General features: G+C 37.8%; 3 protein-coding genes across 4 annotated transcripts; all 3 read right to left on the bottom strand.

Moving 5' to 3' along the window:
- Nucleotides 1-1,187: 1,187 nt before the first annotated feature.
- Nucleotides 1,188-8,847, bottom strand: LOC122405073. 2 transcript variants are annotated; one of them, XM_043409561.1, is made up of 15 exons: nucleotides 8,638-8,847; nucleotides 8,349-8,555; nucleotides 7,180-7,379; nucleotides 5,669-5,851; nucleotides 5,181-5,394; nucleotides 4,803-5,020; nucleotides 4,540-4,725; nucleotides 4,262-4,412; nucleotides 3,987-4,184; nucleotides 3,112-3,179; nucleotides 2,852-3,034; nucleotides 2,046-2,471; nucleotides 1,681-1,875; nucleotides 1,457-1,595; nucleotides 1,188-1,381 (listed from the first exon to the last, which is right to left on the bottom strand). In XM_043409561.1, the coding sequence occupies exons 1-15, from the start codon at nucleotides 8,675-8,677 to the stop codon at nucleotides 1,254-1,256; spliced, it is 2,736 nt and encodes a 911-aa protein (XP_043265496.1). In that variant the 5' UTR covers nucleotides 8,678-8,847; the 3' UTR covers nucleotides 1,188-1,253. The 2 variants fall into 2 exon arrangements, with proteins under 2 accessions (XP_043265496.1, XP_043265497.1); XM_043409562.1 differs by having other exon boundaries at nucleotides 8,349-8,847.
- Nucleotides 8,848-9,131: 284 nt separating this feature from the next.
- LOC122405074 lies at nucleotides 9,132-10,476 on the bottom strand. The gene is made up of 2 exons (XM_043409563.1): nucleotides 9,574-10,476; nucleotides 9,132-9,489 (listed from the first exon to the last, which is right to left on the bottom strand). Exons 1-2 carry the CDS (start codon nucleotides 10,072-10,074, stop codon nucleotides 9,322-9,324), a joined length of 669 nt encoding a protein of 222 aa, XP_043265498.1. The 5' UTR covers nucleotides 10,075-10,476; the 3' UTR covers nucleotides 9,132-9,321.
- Nucleotides 10,477-10,925: 449 nt separating this feature from the next.
- LOC122405067 (ATP-dependent DNA helicase MPH1) lies at nucleotides 10,926-18,164 on the bottom strand. Its single transcript, XM_043409554.1, has 13 exons — nucleotides 17,477-18,164; nucleotides 17,227-17,394; nucleotides 16,983-17,155; nucleotides 16,773-16,862; nucleotides 16,366-16,590; nucleotides 16,127-16,280; nucleotides 15,926-16,047; nucleotides 15,717-15,836; nucleotides 15,477-15,642; nucleotides 15,214-15,368; nucleotides 14,881-15,127; nucleotides 12,694-14,804; nucleotides 10,926-11,827 (listed from the first exon to the last, which is right to left on the bottom strand). The coding sequence occupies exons 1-13, from the start codon at nucleotides 17,643-17,645 to the stop codon at nucleotides 11,546-11,548; spliced, it is 4,182 nt and encodes a 1,393-aa protein (XP_043265489.1). The 5' UTR covers nucleotides 17,646-18,164; the 3' UTR covers nucleotides 10,926-11,545.

Raw genomic sequence — 18,164 nt, 5'->3', positions numbered from 1 at the left:
GAAAATTGCCCCTCCACTTATGCACGCTTCGGCAAACTTCGGCAAAGTTGAAATATTTGAATGCTATTTATCTTGTGCGCTTTTCTAACTGCATTCTCTATTTATAACAGATTCTAAAAATATTTTCTATCTGTTAACTCTACGTGCAAAAAATAAAGTATATTAACGTGTTAACTGCTATGCCAGTTTTTCTTGACTATTTTTCAAATTACAATGCGACAAACATGTAGAAATATTCAATAGCTCGACGAAGTCCATACAAAATATATCTGGGGAGTTTAAACACAGAATTCTAGGGTACCCGAGAACCTAATATTATCGATTCAGCAGAATAAGATTACAACGCTAGTAGCGGTAAGAATTAAGACGAACTGCTTCAAAAAGTACTCCATGTTCTATAATACAGTAATGGTAGATCTCATCTCATACTCGGTCATCGTATCGTAGTAACGAGAGATAGAAACGATCGCGAGTAACGTAACAGTAAGTTTATTCCATTTTGCAATTAAAACTAACAATTTGCTTTGAGACGTATTAATTTGAATCGGTGGGATGGCTGGACTAGCAAGTACTGCGTACAATTTAATTTTTAAAAGGACCTCTACGCTTGTCTTTACCCTAATGTTCACCAGTTTCTTCGTTGAGCGAGGGATCGATGTCTTTACAGACAGTGTATTTGGGAGCGTCAACAAAGGGGTTTGTATAAATTAAATTCACGTTTAAAGATTTTTATAGTATATTGTGTAAATTAGCAACTTATTCAAGGAACGTGCTTAAATGGTTTTCTATCGCATATCGAATTGTTCAAATTCATCGATTATTACGTTAAATAATTTTGTTAAACAAGTTAATAGTGTAAGTTTTGCATAAAAATCATATACGTTATGTGCAATTAGTGCCTTAGCTTTTTGCAAAGAATACTAAATTGTATGTTAAAACGGGATTGCATAACAGGGAGATTATTTTGCTTAGAAAATGACTAAACTTTTCGGAATAACGTTGTTGGTAATTTTTGTTTCAGAAACTGTGGAAACATATCGAGCATAAATATGAATAATAGACGGAAAATGTTATCTAATTTATATTAGATATTCGTATATAATTTATATTAAATAGGTACATTACATTGTTATAATTATGTGAATAAAGAACAGTCTTAAACACAATATTATTTTTTAACTTTTATACACAATATGTATTTATTATTAAAATATATAGCTACTACTTATATGATAGTCACCAAACATCTATCGTTAAAACGGTTCGATAAAGCGACCAGAAAACAGTGTCGTATGTGTTACAGAGTCGACGATTAAAAACAGAAATGGTCTATTGAATTTGATGTCATTGTTCCAAGATGAAAGGGGCACGAATCCAATTTCTGTTAAGATATAAATTACGTATATAAATTCTAAACGTGTCAAGGAAATTGAGAAAAAGGTTTTCTTTAAAATACCTGTATCAGCTACAGCTAATGTTCCATCTTCGTCTACTTCTATTCTAACATTTTGAAATATACTTGCTACCTTTAGAGAACCATTGGATACGATGTTCGTTAAGTTTGCATCGGATTCAAATATACTCTCAATACCCAACTAAAATAAAACATTGTTTGCAATATTTGACAGTACTCGTACTCTGAATCAAGTTCTAGTTAGGATTAGAAATAACAGAACTCACGTGTTGTAATGTAGGTACTAAATTGAGACTGTTCTCGATAGTAAATTTGGGAAGATAAATGGTAGCATCTCTATCCTTTAAATTTGCTAATAACACGGAAACGGGAACAGTGGCTAAGTCTTTAGATAATATTCGAAGATATGGATCACTTTCTTTTCTAGTTGGCATTAACAACAACATAAATGTTTTGTTATCCTGAAATGTTAATATGCTCATGTTATGAAAGTTACAGCGACTCACGAAAACGTTCGAACGTTCGCTGTTAAAACTTTAAACGATTATCGTTTAAAATTCTAGCCGCGAGTGTTAGAATACTTTCGTGAGCCACTGTCTTTCAATGACTATTGCCGATACGATTTTCGTACCGAGTATGGAATTTCGAAAACCTCCGCATCGATCGAAGATATCTGAGCGTATCTGTACGTGGATTCGTGTATCATGAAGTCGATGTTTCGACATTCACCGTTTGGTGTAAAGAAGCAATGTATCTTCGTTTTCTTCTTGTTGAACGATTTTAACCAATGCCCTCTAAAGTAGATGACCGAGGTTAACACTAAACGCGTGTCAGCTTGAATACTGTTTACCAAGGGGGAGGAAATTTTATTGCGCGATGCCTGACGAACCCAGTCATTAATAATGCCCGCGGCGCTTTGAGTGTCCGCAAAGTTCACACTTTGAACATCACCTTTGTAATGTAACTGTAAAGCGTTTCTATAACTATCCAGCACGTTAAAATTCTTATCTACCCACAGACAAGTCGCTATATCAATTTCCGTACCATTTTCGTTCCTCTGCAAAAATAAGAAACGCGTTGCGCATGTAATGAAACCTACCGGAAGTCAAACCTGGAACCAATTTCTATCAAAAGTCCTTAATGGTACAAAGTTTGTTTAAAAGATGTTACAACACCAGGTATTCTTTTAAGGGTAACAACCTGAAATAAAGCGTTTTTTTGCGATTTTTATTTGGATGGATGGAAAAATAGGAGGATGATAATACTCAAGAATGTTATCTCTTATTTTTCCATCCATTTAAACAAAAAAACGCTTCATTTCAGATTTTTACAGTGGTCTTACCCTTTAAATGAAAAGTATAAGCTTTAAAAAAATTAAAGAAGAATTAGTCGTTTCGATTAAAAATTACAAATTTGCAGATACGTTTGTTGACCTACCTTTAGAGATTTCAAAACAAGTGTCGTAATTTCTCTTCTCCTCGACTCGTTTTCCGGTAATCTTAGAACCGAAATTATTTCTCTTTTCGTTTCTTCGCTTGCACCGTCCGAAAGCATCGTCAAAGCTGTTTTAATGCTCGCAGGCGACGATACTAGATTTCCTTCGTATTTTTTGTTCAAGACCTAAGAAACGAGAACATATTCGATGCTTAGAGTTGCTTGGAGTTAGTATACGAATTAATTTGTCCATCTCTGCTTACCTGCGAAAAGTACATGTTGAAGAGGTTGTTCCGATCTTGGGCATTCAAGCCTGCCTGCAAGGTTGAGTCTAGAAATATGTTCACGTTAATATCGTGCACGGATGCGTTTATTCGTTTAATGGAAAATGGCTGCTAAGAGAAAAGATCGTTATATCGCGTTGAACACACGTTGAAAATCATTGTTCTTTTTCACGGTGTTCTGGAAGAAATAGAAATTAGCGATAGCCCCGAACATACTTAACGGAACAAGTTCAGACAGAGTTTCTAGGATTTTGGAATAACATCGTTAGGATTACCGAGATTCCAGGCGTGGGTGTCAATGCAAGCAAATGTAAGAGGCTTGAATAAATTCATAGAGTAAACAAAAGAAAACTATAAGAAACAGAAATACAAACGTAACGATTTAAACATTTTTGTACCGTATACCTTAAAATTAATATCATAATTTGGTAACTGTAAAAATAAAGGAAACAAAAGATGCAGGGTTTTCACGTGTAAAGATTAATGGCACAGTCGTTATATCAGCAAAATAAAAAATAGGGATGTTGAAAACTTTGACACCATCTATGGATAAGCTAAAGATAAAATTTCTATTACAATATTATTGCTTATAGTTGATAATTATTCGAGACTATGGAAACATAAATTAACGCCATTAAATTGGCATAGTGTTGGCGTTAATAATCTTTACATGTGGAATTTTTATGCTACAATTAAGTTTGTTACATTCAATTCGAATTTGGGCGAGAAGCAGTTAAATTGAATGTAATCAGAAGGCTAGGAAAGGGCAGATACGCAAAGGCAACCGTTCGTTCCAGTTGGTTCACCAATTATTCCCAAAAATTTGCACAGCCATATCGAGGTAATAGATTAACCTGCAGCCGATACTGCTGGGCCAAATTTGGATGGAAAGTTCTGCATCGAGTTGGGGCTCAAAGGGCTGGCCTCTTGTCTAGGTTCCATCATTTTGCCTACGTAGAGGATCGTCCCAGTAGATTCGTCTTCGATGTAAAACATGAACGGATGATTCGCGTGGAACGTTTCTTCCCCGATTTTATTCCCGACATCGATCTCTAATAAAAGAAAATAAAAATGCCACTGTGAGCGTAAGAAGCATTTACTCGCATAGGTGGGATAAGAAAATATCTACCAGTGGCCGCGTAAGCCGTAGTTCCCTTTTCATTCACTTCTATACCAGTCTTCTGCAAAATGTCCGAAACTTTCAGGTGTCTGGAGGTTCGTTTGGTGCGAGCTATACCCGTCAACGTCGCCGTGTCGTCGAAAATGTCGCGGATACCGAGCTGTTCGACGAAACATCTTGTTAAATTGTTGGTATTTGATTATTCGAATACTTAACTATTCAAGAACTTAATTGTATCGAAACTCTGGTTTACAGAAACAGTCGATTTACGCGATAGCGAAGCGTACCTCGCGTAGCACGGGTTCCAAGTGGCTGGTGAATTCGAATTTGAATTTCGGGATGGAAACATCGACGGTTAAATCCTGCATGAGCCACACGTATCGAGTCAGCACGAACGGAGTGATTGCATTTACGAGCTTGTCCATTCCGTTCCTAGTACGCGGCAACAGGAAATACATGGCGAACTTGTGCCCCTAGCATTGATCAAGAAAAGACATTGGAGTAAAGTAGATCATAAAATACGAAACATATGGGACAGGGTTCAACGTACGTCGTACGGTATACGTAGAATTTTCGCGTCCAGCTCGGGAGACTCGGAATAATAGAAGCGTTTAGTTACACGCATAAATGGTACATTCACGACTGCATTGTCGCCCGTGTAAAACGGTCCTGTACGAGTACTTTCCGGATTGAAGTATTTGCGACGCCACGATCCTTTGAAGAAGAGCGCGTTCATGATGACCATCAACGAGTTCCTCACGTTGCTCTCTGGAAATGAAACAGAGTCTGCATTCGATGGTATTTCATTATTGCATTTAATTTCACTATGACGCTTCTAACAGATTGTTGTAATCGAGGTCTGGGCTAACTTAAGAAGAGAATTATAGCTTATCGTTCTTCCTATTTTCTGAACAGACGTTATCCTTACCGTCGTCTATCATCTTATCGATGTTACCATCGGTCAGGTTGCTAACCCAGTTGTTTATTGACTGGACCAACGGACCAGCCTCGGTGAAATTCGCGTTGATCACGTCGGTATTGTAAAAGGTCTTCACTATCGCCTCGTATCGCTGTCTGGTCAGAATGTTCGAGTCGACGTACATTCGCGTTCCGATGTTCAACGTGTATGCTGGTGAACTTGCCTGCAAGAAATTCGAAGCACATTGATCTCCAAGCTGGTGAAAAGGAGACACGTATGCTTTAGAGCAGGGGTCGGCAACCTATGTTGCCCAGGCTTGGCACTCTACACTACTCTACAAATTTGGTATCAAATTCTTCTCTTCTGGAACTCCTCTATGAGTAATGAACTATTACTTTGTGGTAAAAAGAATTAAGGCGGCACTTTGAATCATATTGGTAGAATGGCTGGGCACACACCAGCTAGAAGGTTGCCGACTCCTGCTTCAGAACGTTTACCTGGAGCGAATGCAAAATCGTGGAGAACCTTTCTCTGGTAGCTGTTCGAGTAAGGGGCAGCTGCATCACGGTGGCAAGCTCGTGCGCAGTTTCATCCTGGGCGCCTTCGTACAGCAACACCAACGCGATCTTCAGAGATATGGGCGATACGAGAACATTCCCCGAGTATCTTCTGTTCATGGCCTGCAACAATGCGAAAAGAAGGGTGTTTTAGAGGGTGATCGGCCCCTAGGTCCTCGTGCCCCCCACCTATCCTTTCTTAATCCTTTCCCTCCCCCCATTCCTATTCTTGGTAGACCTCCAATACGTGGGGCGGCCCGTCAGTGCTCCCCCACATCGGTGGCTGGAGGAATGACGGGCCGCCACTGGGGGCTGCAGGTGCTCGGGCCTCTTGCACCGAGGCAAGGGCACCGGAGCCACAGGTGTTGGGTGACCTGGCGTCCGTGGCAGAGAAATCAAGGGGAGGAAGGACACATTCGTCCCCCCCCCCCAAGGATGAGCCCCAACAGGCATGGCGTGGTGGGGGGCTCTGTGATACTAGAGTTCCCGGTCCCCCACCGCAACGCCAGAGGACGGTCACCGTGGGGTTTTAGCCGATAGGAGTCCGGCACTACCCCGAGGCCCCCCCCCCCCTCTATTTAGGGGCCACGGGGTGTCCATGAGGATTTCTCAACTTACAAAAAAAAGGGTGTTCGGCCACCCCTGAGAAAAATTTTAATGGGAGATTCTGTAGGCCAAAATAAGACGAAAATCAAGAATGCCAATTTGTCGATTGAGACTTCGTTAAAAAGTTATTAACGTTTAAAATTCCAACCATACTGAATTTTTTTCTCGAAAATGCGCAGGATTTCGGGTGTATGTGTATTCACCAAAAATGATTGTAATTAACCCCCGCAATCGAAAATAATTTTTCCAGAACGATTTGAAATTTTTTTTTCGTCGAAAATTTCCACTACCTGTTCGAATTTTTTTCTCTAAAATGCGCAGGATTTCGGAGGTATGTGTATTCACAAAAAATGATTGTAATTGACCCCCGCAACCGAAAATAATTTTTCCAGATCGATTTGAAAGTTTTTTTTTCGTCACTTCGTTATTTCGTTATTTCACACCTCGAATTTTTTTCTAGAAAATGGGGGGTATGTCTATTGACCAAAAATGATTGGAATTTACCCCCTGCGCCCCCTGTCGATGAGTCAGTAAGTAGAGTTTCTCATGCTGAGTGAGAACCACTGTCGCGTGCACGCAGATTGACGTTCTACAGGCGGAGCTTTAAACGTGAATAACTTTTAAACCAAGCCTCCATCAACAAATTAGTATTCTTGATTTTTATCTTATTTTGACCTCCAGAATCACCCATTAAAATTTTTTCTAGGAGTGACCTAACACCCTCTATGTAAGACAATATTTTCCAAAGTGGACGAAGAATTTTATATTCTTATAATATTGTCTGGTATTCAAATATAATTGTTATAATATTGTCTTAAGCAGAACTGGAATTTCGTAATCGTTACTCTAAGCAATGTCCAGTCGAAAATGTTGAAACGTTCTCCTTGGTAGGGCACGAAGTCGTCCACGTCGTATTCATCGTCGTGGTTCGTGATCGAAGGATCGATGCGCTGCGTCACGTTCGAATTAATGGAAACAGGTCTCAGCAGCTGGGATTTGCATCCTGTCGTCGCTAAAATCGCGATGAACGCGATCGTTGTGTATCCTAAAATTAATGTATCTTAATAAATAAAATTGTAACTTCGTAATTGTACAATTGTTAAACCATTTCGACTCAGAAGATATCTCAACCGAATTACATGTTTTTAGAATCTTCGTCTCTCTGTTCCGAGTCTATCAATTTTTTATATTTGCAATAAGTTTCAAAATACGAAGGTGAACGCGTTAAAAAAGTACACAGACATTTAAAAGTCAATAAATATATCTACAAAAATTGACATATGTATTTCGGAAACTTTTGGTTACAAAAAAATTCCCAAAGCACTTCTAATTGAAATCCTCCTTAAGACCATTTTCAAGATGGCGCGCAACTTCTTTTCGAAGCTTTATAACTTCGTTAATTTAACACGTATCGGTATAAAATTCACAGAAAATTTCAAGAATCCATAGCTTTAGGAATTCCAATAAAATAAACGATTATTTTGTGTATATGTCTGACGGAAATCCCACGTTACTCATCCGTAATGACGATCAGGAAGTAGGAAAAAGATTCGCCGACCTTTGTCGATAAACAGACCTCGACACTTTTGAACCGACGCTTTCTCATTTCATGGTAATTCGATTTTTCAAGCATAATTTCGACGCTTCGTTTCAAGAAATATTTTCGAAAATGATAGTTCTGTATTTACAGTAATTAAGCAACGAAATATTCTTAAAAATAATATTCTTATAAATACTGAATGTTATTCGAAGTATTATTAAACGTATCGATCGTAACAAGCAAGTTTCAACCGTCATGTTTGGTCCTCCTTGACTCTCGCTCATGCAAACTGTTTCTTTCTTTCCAAAAACTTCGAAATAACGGAATACTCGAAGTACTACTTAACAATACGTATAAAAATTATTTTCGTTTCAATTAAAGTTTTGTAACCGATTGATCGCGATAACATCATCTTGACAAATGTCGAGAACAAGGACGCGAGAGCCGCTTGCACGAAAATAAACAATTTCTCACCCAGCATTACGTTGTACTTCATCGCGCCGATTCGCGTTGCGCGTAACAGTGAATCTTCTGCGCGACCTGAACGAAAACCGTCCGTCGAGACAATGGTAGAAAATGGCAAAACGGCCTCTGATCTCATCCAACTGTGTTCACCAAACGCAGAACCGGTCGGTCGGCTTGTCCGTCCGTCCGTCCGTTCTTTGGCCCGCGTACGGTTCGCTGGATGAAAGAGAAGATAGCGAGGAGGCAGAGGGGAAAGGACGATTCGTCGAGAAAGGAAGAATCGAAGAACGTGACTCACGGTAAAAAAAAAATTGTTTCGTATTCGAGTTGCTTATCATTCGCAGCGTGTCGTTCCCGCGTATTTTTGGCAGAGAGAGAACCAAACGGTTCAAACGCGACGACACTTTTATTTCCCACTGATCGACACAACGTGACTGTTGTTTACTATTAACTCGATCGCACTTTCGAACGATGGATGTGGACACGAGCGGTGTCGATAGGTCAAATTGGCGAAAAATTGACAGATTTTTAAGGAAACGTACAGATTAGAATTATAGATACATGCAACGACGCAGGTTTCGCTGTTGCGCGTGCGCACAAGCTAGGAGCGGATCAAGGCTTTCGAGGTCTGGCACTGGAATGGGAAACAATACAATTCACGTAACTCAAAATATTCAGTGTCTCGTACCGGTATGTTTAAATATTACGCTTTATTCTCGAAAACAATATTTCGAATGATATTTTACAATTATTTGCAATAGGATTGTCGAAGTTAATACAAGCGTCGTGTTTTCTTAACTCCTTAAAATGTACTGTCAATGCCTACGTGTATTTTGGCAGTGTTTATTGCGTGAAATTCTCTTACTGTCTTAATTTATTTGTTGATAAATATTAATTTAACGGAACTCGTACAGCTTATACATCAAATTACAATCGTTCAGTAAACAAGAAAGTAGTAGACAGGACCCAGACCTGACAAAAATTACCTCCTGGAGAGCCTGCCAGACTTCTCTTTCTGATACGTCGTTTCCTGTTTCTCCCGTTGCATCGCCGTGTACTTCTCGACAGCGTGTAAAACTAGAATGGTTGCTGCGTTTATGTTTTCTGGAGAAACGTATGCCCGAGCCAGCTCAGTTATCTGCTCCTTCACCTGCAAAATGGCGATAGATTTAGATATAAAGCTTCTTTGGATATAAAAAGAAAAGGAGCACTATGTAAACTAAATCTGTGTTACCTGATTTTTGGTAAGACCGAATCCGAGAAAATTGATGCTGCAAAATGGCGTAAATGTACAGATCATGGTGGTGACAGCGCCGCCCATGAGAATCACGAAGATAAAATGCAACAGGTGCGCTCCAACGCGTGCTCCGTGCAAAAGAACATCGTTAGAGAACGGAAGCAACGTTGTTGCGATATCGGTGAGCCAATTGGACTCCTCCTTTTGCGGCAATAAAACTGCCGGAACGAGGTAACCCCCGTATCCTGATTTTAGAAGGAATTCTCTGTTACTGTAATCAGGATAAGTGGGATAAAAATATTGGCTGGCCAGTTGCTGATTCCCTTGTGCGTAAGCCTGTTGCTGCTGGTTTCCGGTTTGAGAGATTGGGTACACAGGTTCGTTCGACTCTTCTTTCTGCTTGGTCTGATCAATTTTGATCTCTTGCTCAGGGGGTATCAACGCTGCTGCACTGCACCATCCAATCGCCAATAGAAAAACGATCAAATCACGCAACATTTTTCTTCGATCTTCTTGCCGAGTTTCGTACAAAATATTTTAGCCCGTACCTTCACGTAGCTTCTAAACTCGCAAACTGAGGGGAACATTCTCACCCTTGGCGCTTATATACCCTGCAAGAGGTGGAAATGGAATTACCTGAACTTTTCCTAAATCCCTTTAATACCTCGACGGTTCATCCCCCGCGAAGGATGCAAAAATAAGGTCTACGGCAGGTAGTGGAGGACCTTTTTGCGCTCAAAGGTCGCTTTCAGAATTCCTCGTCAAGCCGTACACTTTGTGTAGAATAAATTTTTGGTGTTTTACAAAAATTTGTAATTTACACTTATAGGTTTATTTACAGGTTGGATTTAGTAATAACAAAACTGGGTCCAACCTGTTCTTATCATGCATAATTGTTCCATGATTTGAGTGTGAATTGTTAGCTATTTGCTTGGAAAATATTATATCTTTAACGATTAAAAATTTATTAAATAACGAACGACGGCCAAAACCTCTTGACTTGAATTGGAAAATTTATTTCAAATGAAAATAAATATTAAAAATTTCTACGTGCAAGTTCACGAATTCCCAAATATTCATCCACGGTCTCCTCAAGGATCGTGCACTGCAGGTGAAGAATCACTACCACATTATACTGAAAAAATAACGAAAAAGATTATTTAATAATAAAAAAAAATTAATTATGAAATCGAAATTTTAATTAGTTCTCAATTGCTCAATTTTTTAAAACCAATTTGTCGAAATATACACTATTCGACAATTTAGGATTTACAAACGTAGAGACTCGAGAAAATGTGCGTAACGCGCCAATCGAGCGCATCAAACGGCTGCAGGTGCGCTACCCCTGATTTAAGTTTCAACTGTATACCTGAAGGGACCGTGAAATATAAGCACTGTATTCTTCGAGTTACAGTACCTAAACCTCATTCTCCTTCGCAAAGAATTTGCAAATGCTTCTCCCAAGAATAACTCACGAATGCTTGGACAGGTAGAAGAAATTTTCTCGCTAAGTTTTCTCGACGACCATTTCTGCTTTGAATAGAATTTTCGTGAAAAGGAACGTTTCTTACAACTTAGGTAGTTTTGTTCCCTTGTCGTGTACCGAGGACAAGGCGTATGAAAATTCATTTGTAACATGCCAAAAATAATTAACTGATTTCTGCGATATTTCATAAACAATGTACTTGAAGATGCCAGTTCATTATCAGTTATTAATATAATCGTATTTCTATTCTAAGCCTGTAGAATATTGCGTACGTATTTTAAAAACCTAAATAAATTTTTCAACGAATTATGCCGGACATGCTTCAATCAGGGAAATCGTACTTCGCTACGCGTAGTCATCGCTATAATCAGTCAATTATTTCTAACATGTTATGAAACAACTATCGTCAATTGCGCAGCAATATAAAAATAAAACAATATAAATTCAACAAAATACAATACGATTCAAAGAATATTTCCAAAGCTATACATTTTTCCTACTTGATTGTGCCAGCAACAACGATTCGTTTTTAAGTTGCTCGCGTAATATTTCGATTTCGTCCTCGCTGCTTGCACTGTACACAATTATAATTTTTCTCTTATTCTTTTTCAATCTTTTTTCCGCGTTGTTCTCAAATTCCTCGCCACGAACGCGTTTCCTTTTTCGATTTTTCAGCTCCAACTCAGCCTTTTCTAATACGGTTAATTCCGCCGCTGAAGAAGATTCCCTTTCGTCCTCGTCCCCTCCCGCCACGCAGAAAGAATCCTAGAAATACCAGATTGAAACTATCAGTAAAACATATAATGCAGGAATGTTCTATTAGTGTATATTACAAGGACGCTAAGAGAAACTGCAAAACTGCCCTCAGATATAAAAATTAGCCAAAACGACAAAAAGTATGAAAAGAACATAATCGACTTCTTGGAACAGATCAATCATCATCATTTACTGTAGCTGTAAATAAATCATGCAATCGAGCAAAATGTGTATACCATAAAGACATATAGAGTGTTCAGCTACCTCTGGGAAAAATTTTAATGGGAGATTCTAGAGGCCAAAATAAGACCAAAATCAAGAATACCAATTTGTTGATGGAGGCTTCGTTAAAAAGTTATTAACGTTTCAAGTTCCACCCGTACTGAATTTTTTTCTCGAAAATGCGCAGGATTTTGGGGGTATGTGTATTCACCAAAAATGATTGTAATTGACCCCCGCAACCGAAAATAATTTTTCCAGAACGATTTGAAATTTTTTTTTCGTCGTAAAATTTCACACCTTCTCGAATTTTTTTCTAGAAAATGGGTAGGATTTCGGGGGTATGTCTATTGACCAAAAATGATTATAATTGACCCCCGCAAAAGTAATTTTTTCAGAACGATTTGAAATTTTTTTTCCCCCTAAAAAATTTCTCCATTCACTGAATTTTTTTCTCGAAAATGCGCAGGATTTTGGGGGTACGTCTATTCACCAAAAATGATTGTAATTGACCCCCGGAACCAAAAATAATTTTTTCAGAATGATTTGAAATTTTTTAATCGAGAAATTGATATTCTTGATTTTCGTCTTATGTTGACCTCTAGAATTTCCCATTAAAAAAAATTGAATGCTCATACAATAATTTCATCACTCACATCGAGATAGGTATCGTTTCCTTGTGTGAGGGGCTGCGAATAAATGTCTATTTCTGGATCCAAAGTAACTGCTGGTTTGAAAACGAAACCGTTGCATTTTTTGACCGGGCTTCTAACGGTTTGTAAATATAACGCGTGCATGTCGGAGGTATCGTGCACGTTCTGCGTGTAGCTGACAAAATTATCCAAATCCTCATCTTGCCCAGAACTTTCGTCCGACGAGTATTCGTCGTTCGACGACACTTTTGCCTCGTCGTCTATGAATACGTTTCTTACTTTCCTCGGCCTGCGAGTACGATTACGATTTTTTACACTACACGGCACCTTAAAGCGTTCCAATTTCGTTCGTAGATCTTCTTTCACGTTGACGCGATCTTCTCGATCGTCGACGAGGCGACTGGTCCCCAATTCGTCGCTCTCCTCTTTTTTACTAACAAACGGATCATTCTCGAATATAATTTCATCTTCGATTAATTGTTTAGAACAGTCGCGTTTCGAATTCCGACATTTTTTCATGTTCGCCAACTTCTTCGCTATACTCGTTCTCGGTGCATTTTTCTTTGCAACGCTGTACGATTTTTCAACCGAGAACCACTCGTCGCTATCCGAAAATCGCTCCTGAACTTCGTTACTGCTTTTTTTAAATTCGTTGCACTTTTTTCTGGACGGATCAAACTTATCGTGATTTTCATCAGGATCGATAACCACTTCGAAATCGTCGTCCCATTCGTAGTCATCGATCTTAATTTCCGCACCGATCGCACTCTTTTTATCGTTTGATTCAGGCGATGCATTCATAACCTTCTTATCGTTGGACACCTTATTTTCGATCAAACATTCAACACTTTGATCAAGATTCGTCGCGTCATCGATCTGCGTAGAAAAGTTTTCGTCTTGAAGAATATCCTCGAACTTAAATTCCGCGCCATTCGTGCTCTTTTTATCGTTAAATTCCACCGACGTATCCGTATGCTCCTTATCGTTGGACACCTTACTTTCGATCAAACATTCAACACTTTGATCAAGATTCGTCGCGTCATCGATCTCCGTAAAAAAGTTTTCGTCTTCGAACATATCGTCTTCAGATTCATCGACCGTGTTTGTAGCATTCAAATTTGATTTTATGCGTCCTATCTCGATAATCGCTTGAGTGATACTAAGTAAACTCTGATCCTTGGTCTTGCAAGTGTTGGACATAATGTCGCTTTTATTTTTCTCCTTGTAGTCTTCGATGGTATCAGGTAGAGCAAAATCAGCCTCCTGCAAACACATACTGTACATCTCTATATTATCGTCTACGTTTGGAGCGTTAGTAAACGTTTCAATATTTGTATCGTTGCGAGAACCGATATTTTCAATTGGTATTTGTTTGGTATTTTCGACACAAGCATCACTCTCAAGCTCATCGGATGTTTCGTTCAAAAGATCCTCGAATCTACTAGAATCCAAATCTTGCGCGACGTTTGTATTTTCCATTGTTTCTTTTGAAACATTGGCGCGCGAATACTGCGAGGAAGTCTTACTATTTTCGATCACCACTTCTTTAATATCATCCGCCGTGTCGCTGTCATTCGATTTGCTAGATTCGTCGAGCAAATACTCAAATTTTGATTTCTCCGCGGCATTCGTGTGATCGTTTTCCTGGAACGTGTCAATTATTACACATCCATCATTATTGATGCATGAATTGTTCCCATCGTTATCATTCGCGCTATGATTGTTGTCGTTCAAATCGATTTTTTCGTTAGAACGTTTTGCTGGAATATCGCTCAACGTGATCAAACAATCAAGGATTTTAACATCGGGTATAGAAAAATTAAAAAAGTTTTTGATCGGAGAACATTGAGGCAAATAAAATTTATTAACGCTACGTTCCTTTACGTTCGCTTCCCTCTCAGAGTTCTTTAAAGCGCACGCCGTGAGAAAATCGATTGCGTTGCTGTCGGATGATAGAATCTGTACGTCGGATGGCTTTATTACTCGATGCACATTATTACTTTGAGTTTTGTCAGGATTCGATATACCGGAAACGGCAAACTCTTGCTTTTCATTTCTAACGAATTTCATGATTGAAAATTGAGTTCCATCCTTCTGTGCTGGCACTTTTGACTCTGTAGTGTAGATACAGTTCATTTAGAGAAGCAATCCAAAAACAATAACCATTAGATCGACAATTATTTTTATTACCTATGCCAGCAACCTTCTTCAATGTATTTTTACGCATATCAGTCTTTTTATTCAATGTCTCCTTTTTCTGCCTGCCCTTCGTAACCGGTGTTTTTGGTTGTACGCTGATATACATTTTCAAACACACCGGAGTAAATTCATTAGGAATCATACGCGAGTTATTTTCATAAAGGGAAGAACAAATTTTACTCTTATTAATCAACGCATTGTTCAGAGAATCTCTTCTAGCTATTGTGGATTTTAACGTCTGTAATTTTAATGGAACTTGTTAATATGTATTAAGAATGTTTTACACAAACTCTATGTATTTTTAAACATTATATTTTCGGTTACCTCGTGCTCTCTTCCATCTGTAACAAGAATAATAATATGTCCGTCACGTCTCCGACCTGTTCTTCCCATTCTTTGTACAAGTCGCGTAGGAGAATGTTGAGATATGTCGAAACATATTATCAAGTCTACTTCTCCGACATCCAATCCTTCCTCTCCTACGTTAATCATCAGACAAATTTTTTTATTTACATCTATTGTTATATCTTCTCATAATATTACAACGTAAGCGTTTCAGAATTATTTGAAGATTTAGCTTCGCTTACCTATACTCGTGGATATAAGAACGTTAACAACATTACTTCTAAAATCGTTTAAAGCTTTTATTTGCTGCTTTTGTTTCTGTCTAGCTTGGCCGACGAACATCTGCGGTCTTATCAACGGTTGGCATTGCAAAAGTAAAACGTAAACCTCGCTTACAATGTCCCTGTACTGTGCAAGAGGTGAATTAAAAGTCGTGTGTAATATTTCTATGCAACGTGCAAACGAGATTGATCATTACGAACCTCGACGAAAACAATGGCTCTTGTTTCGTTCTCTTTATCTTGATGGTTTTTAAAGTGACGTAAAAGTAGTTCTTTCAATTTTTCAAATTTCGTGTGCCCGAATACAAGATCTTGCGGAATCTAAAAATAATTTTCAAGATACGCAAAACAGCATTATTTAACGCCACGCATGTAGATCAATTTTTCGTCTTATAATAATTTATACAAACATCCGCTTTAAACTGATCGCCTAAAGACTTTATGTCTGGAAACGGACCGAGATACATTTGGATATCTTCCAGTAATTCTAACAGTTGTGTTTCGTCATTGATCCAAAACTTATCAGAATGAGCTGTCAATAACAACAAATTTATAAAAATCATTTTATCGCTATATGCGTAACGTAAGTGGAAAACCATGCATCTACGAACTTTGATAGAATTTATGAAACGCTCGAAGACCATCTCTAACCATAAGCTCGTAAGCGTGATACATCGTTATTAAAATGTTCAACGTTTTCATGACAGTGCCAGCATTTCCTGATGTATTTTTTTTTTTTTGGAAGTCTTTTAGTAAATGAAATATCTGACGGGCAGAAAAACTCATCTTAATTGTTTCAGTTGCGTAATTGCAAATAAAACAAATATATACAACTCATAATATTATTTACCCTTCCTTTCGATATATTTGCCGTTTGTCCGCGAAGAACGTTATTCTGAATTAGTACTTTAACATGACGATCCATAATGTAGATATATCTCTCTTTGTATTCGGCTAGTTCTTTGTTAAGTGGTACCAAAATTATATCGACTTTTCTTTGATTGATGTATGGTACAATATCAGGGGAAGTTTCATCTCTTAACTCCATATGAGCAATGTGTAAATTTTGCAAAACCTATAGAAAATATTACTTGTAGCAAAAAACGAGTATACTCGTCCTTGGCAGTGAATGGGTTAAAATATGTTACATGCATTTTTGAAAATGGAAATTAATGAAAAGTTTTACGTATGTATGTTAATTATTTATTTATAATTATTTGCTAATTCGTACTGGTATTTCGTATTAATAAATCATACCTCATGAACATTATCAATTTTATTTCCTGGTGTAGCAGAAAGGCCTAGTACTCTGAAATATTGATTCTTTTCACTTAATATTCGAATGCACTATGAACATAAAACATACAACTGTTTAGTCTGCAAATTTATTTATGAAAATTATATGTAAAAGTATTAGTTTCTTCTACAACGTTTTCTATGACTTTATCAATGAAATAGCATAGGTACCTCACAATAGGAATGCTTTCCTAAAGCTTTATGAGCTTCATCTACTACTACACACTTTACTAAATCAGCAGGTATGATGTTTTTCTCAAGATCATTGTGAAAAACTTGAGGAGTAGCAAACACTACCCTCTTTTTCGACCAAGCTACTTCACGTTGCTTTTGATGGATAGCTCCTGCAGCACAAAATCTTAATGGTAGAGAAAATAAAAGAAATGATTTTAAAATGTTCGTATTATTTACTTACCTGTAAGTTCTATAGTTTCTGCACTAGGTATACCCATTATATTGTGACAAGCAAAAATCTGTTGAGCAACTAAAGGTTTAGTGGGTGCCAAAAACACAACTTTCCCGCACGGATACCATCTCCAAAAATTATACATTACAACTGCGGCAATGAATGTCTTTCCCAATCCTATATACAAATCGAATCTATTACTAATTTTAGCAATTAATTTTGTATGTAATAATGAAAATATAGTCTAGTAGTCTCTTACCAGTGGGTAAACAAACTAAGGTGTTCATGTACAAAGAAGCTTGAACTATACTGAACTGATAATCCCTGATGGGATAATTTTCTGGATAAATCCATGTTTTCCCAGCAGATAAATCGAATCCTTTTGTTTCTGGATCGGTAGAAATTTGAGGATTCTGTGATATTTCCATTTGATCAGTTGTTCTTCAAATTGATCGCGAGTTATAGGACACTCGGGTATTATACAAATTTAATACGTTCGAATACATTTTAATAAAAAATAGAATTTAATTTAAACTGTTTTCATTTAAAAGCAGACGTTTATCTTGTCAGCCGATTTATATGTAAACAGACGGATGGGTATTCACAATTTTAGCTTACTTCGATATTTACATATATACAATTTTATATTTACAAGAATCTTTTATAAGTATCACACGCTGGATAATGTCAAGATAACACTACATAAAAGTTTTATTAGAAAATGTACAAATATTTAAAGCACGTATACTGCGTATAAATTCTATTCGAATTTAAATTATCAGAACCTCTCACACAAGTTGATCTGTTGACGTTCGATGGATACTAACTTCCCCGCTAGGGAATCGGCCATTTTTATATCACCAAAGTATTTTCCTAGTTCATGCGTAAACGCGGAAATTTCCAAACTAATTACACAAGTCCCGTTAAAAATTACGTCCGCGTTATCG

The sequence above is a fragment of the Colletes gigas genome, unplaced genomic scaffold (genome assembly GCF_013123115.1).
Source record: "Colletes gigas isolate AHSC1104 unplaced genomic scaffold, ASM1312311v1 Colletes_gigas_Sc00004, whole genome shotgun sequence".
Taxonomy (NCBI): Eukaryota; Metazoa; Arthropoda; class Insecta; order Hymenoptera; family Colletidae; genus Colletes; species Colletes gigas.
The sequence above is the reverse complement of the archived record's forward strand: the minus strand, read 5'-3'. Positions and strand labels throughout refer to the sequence as shown.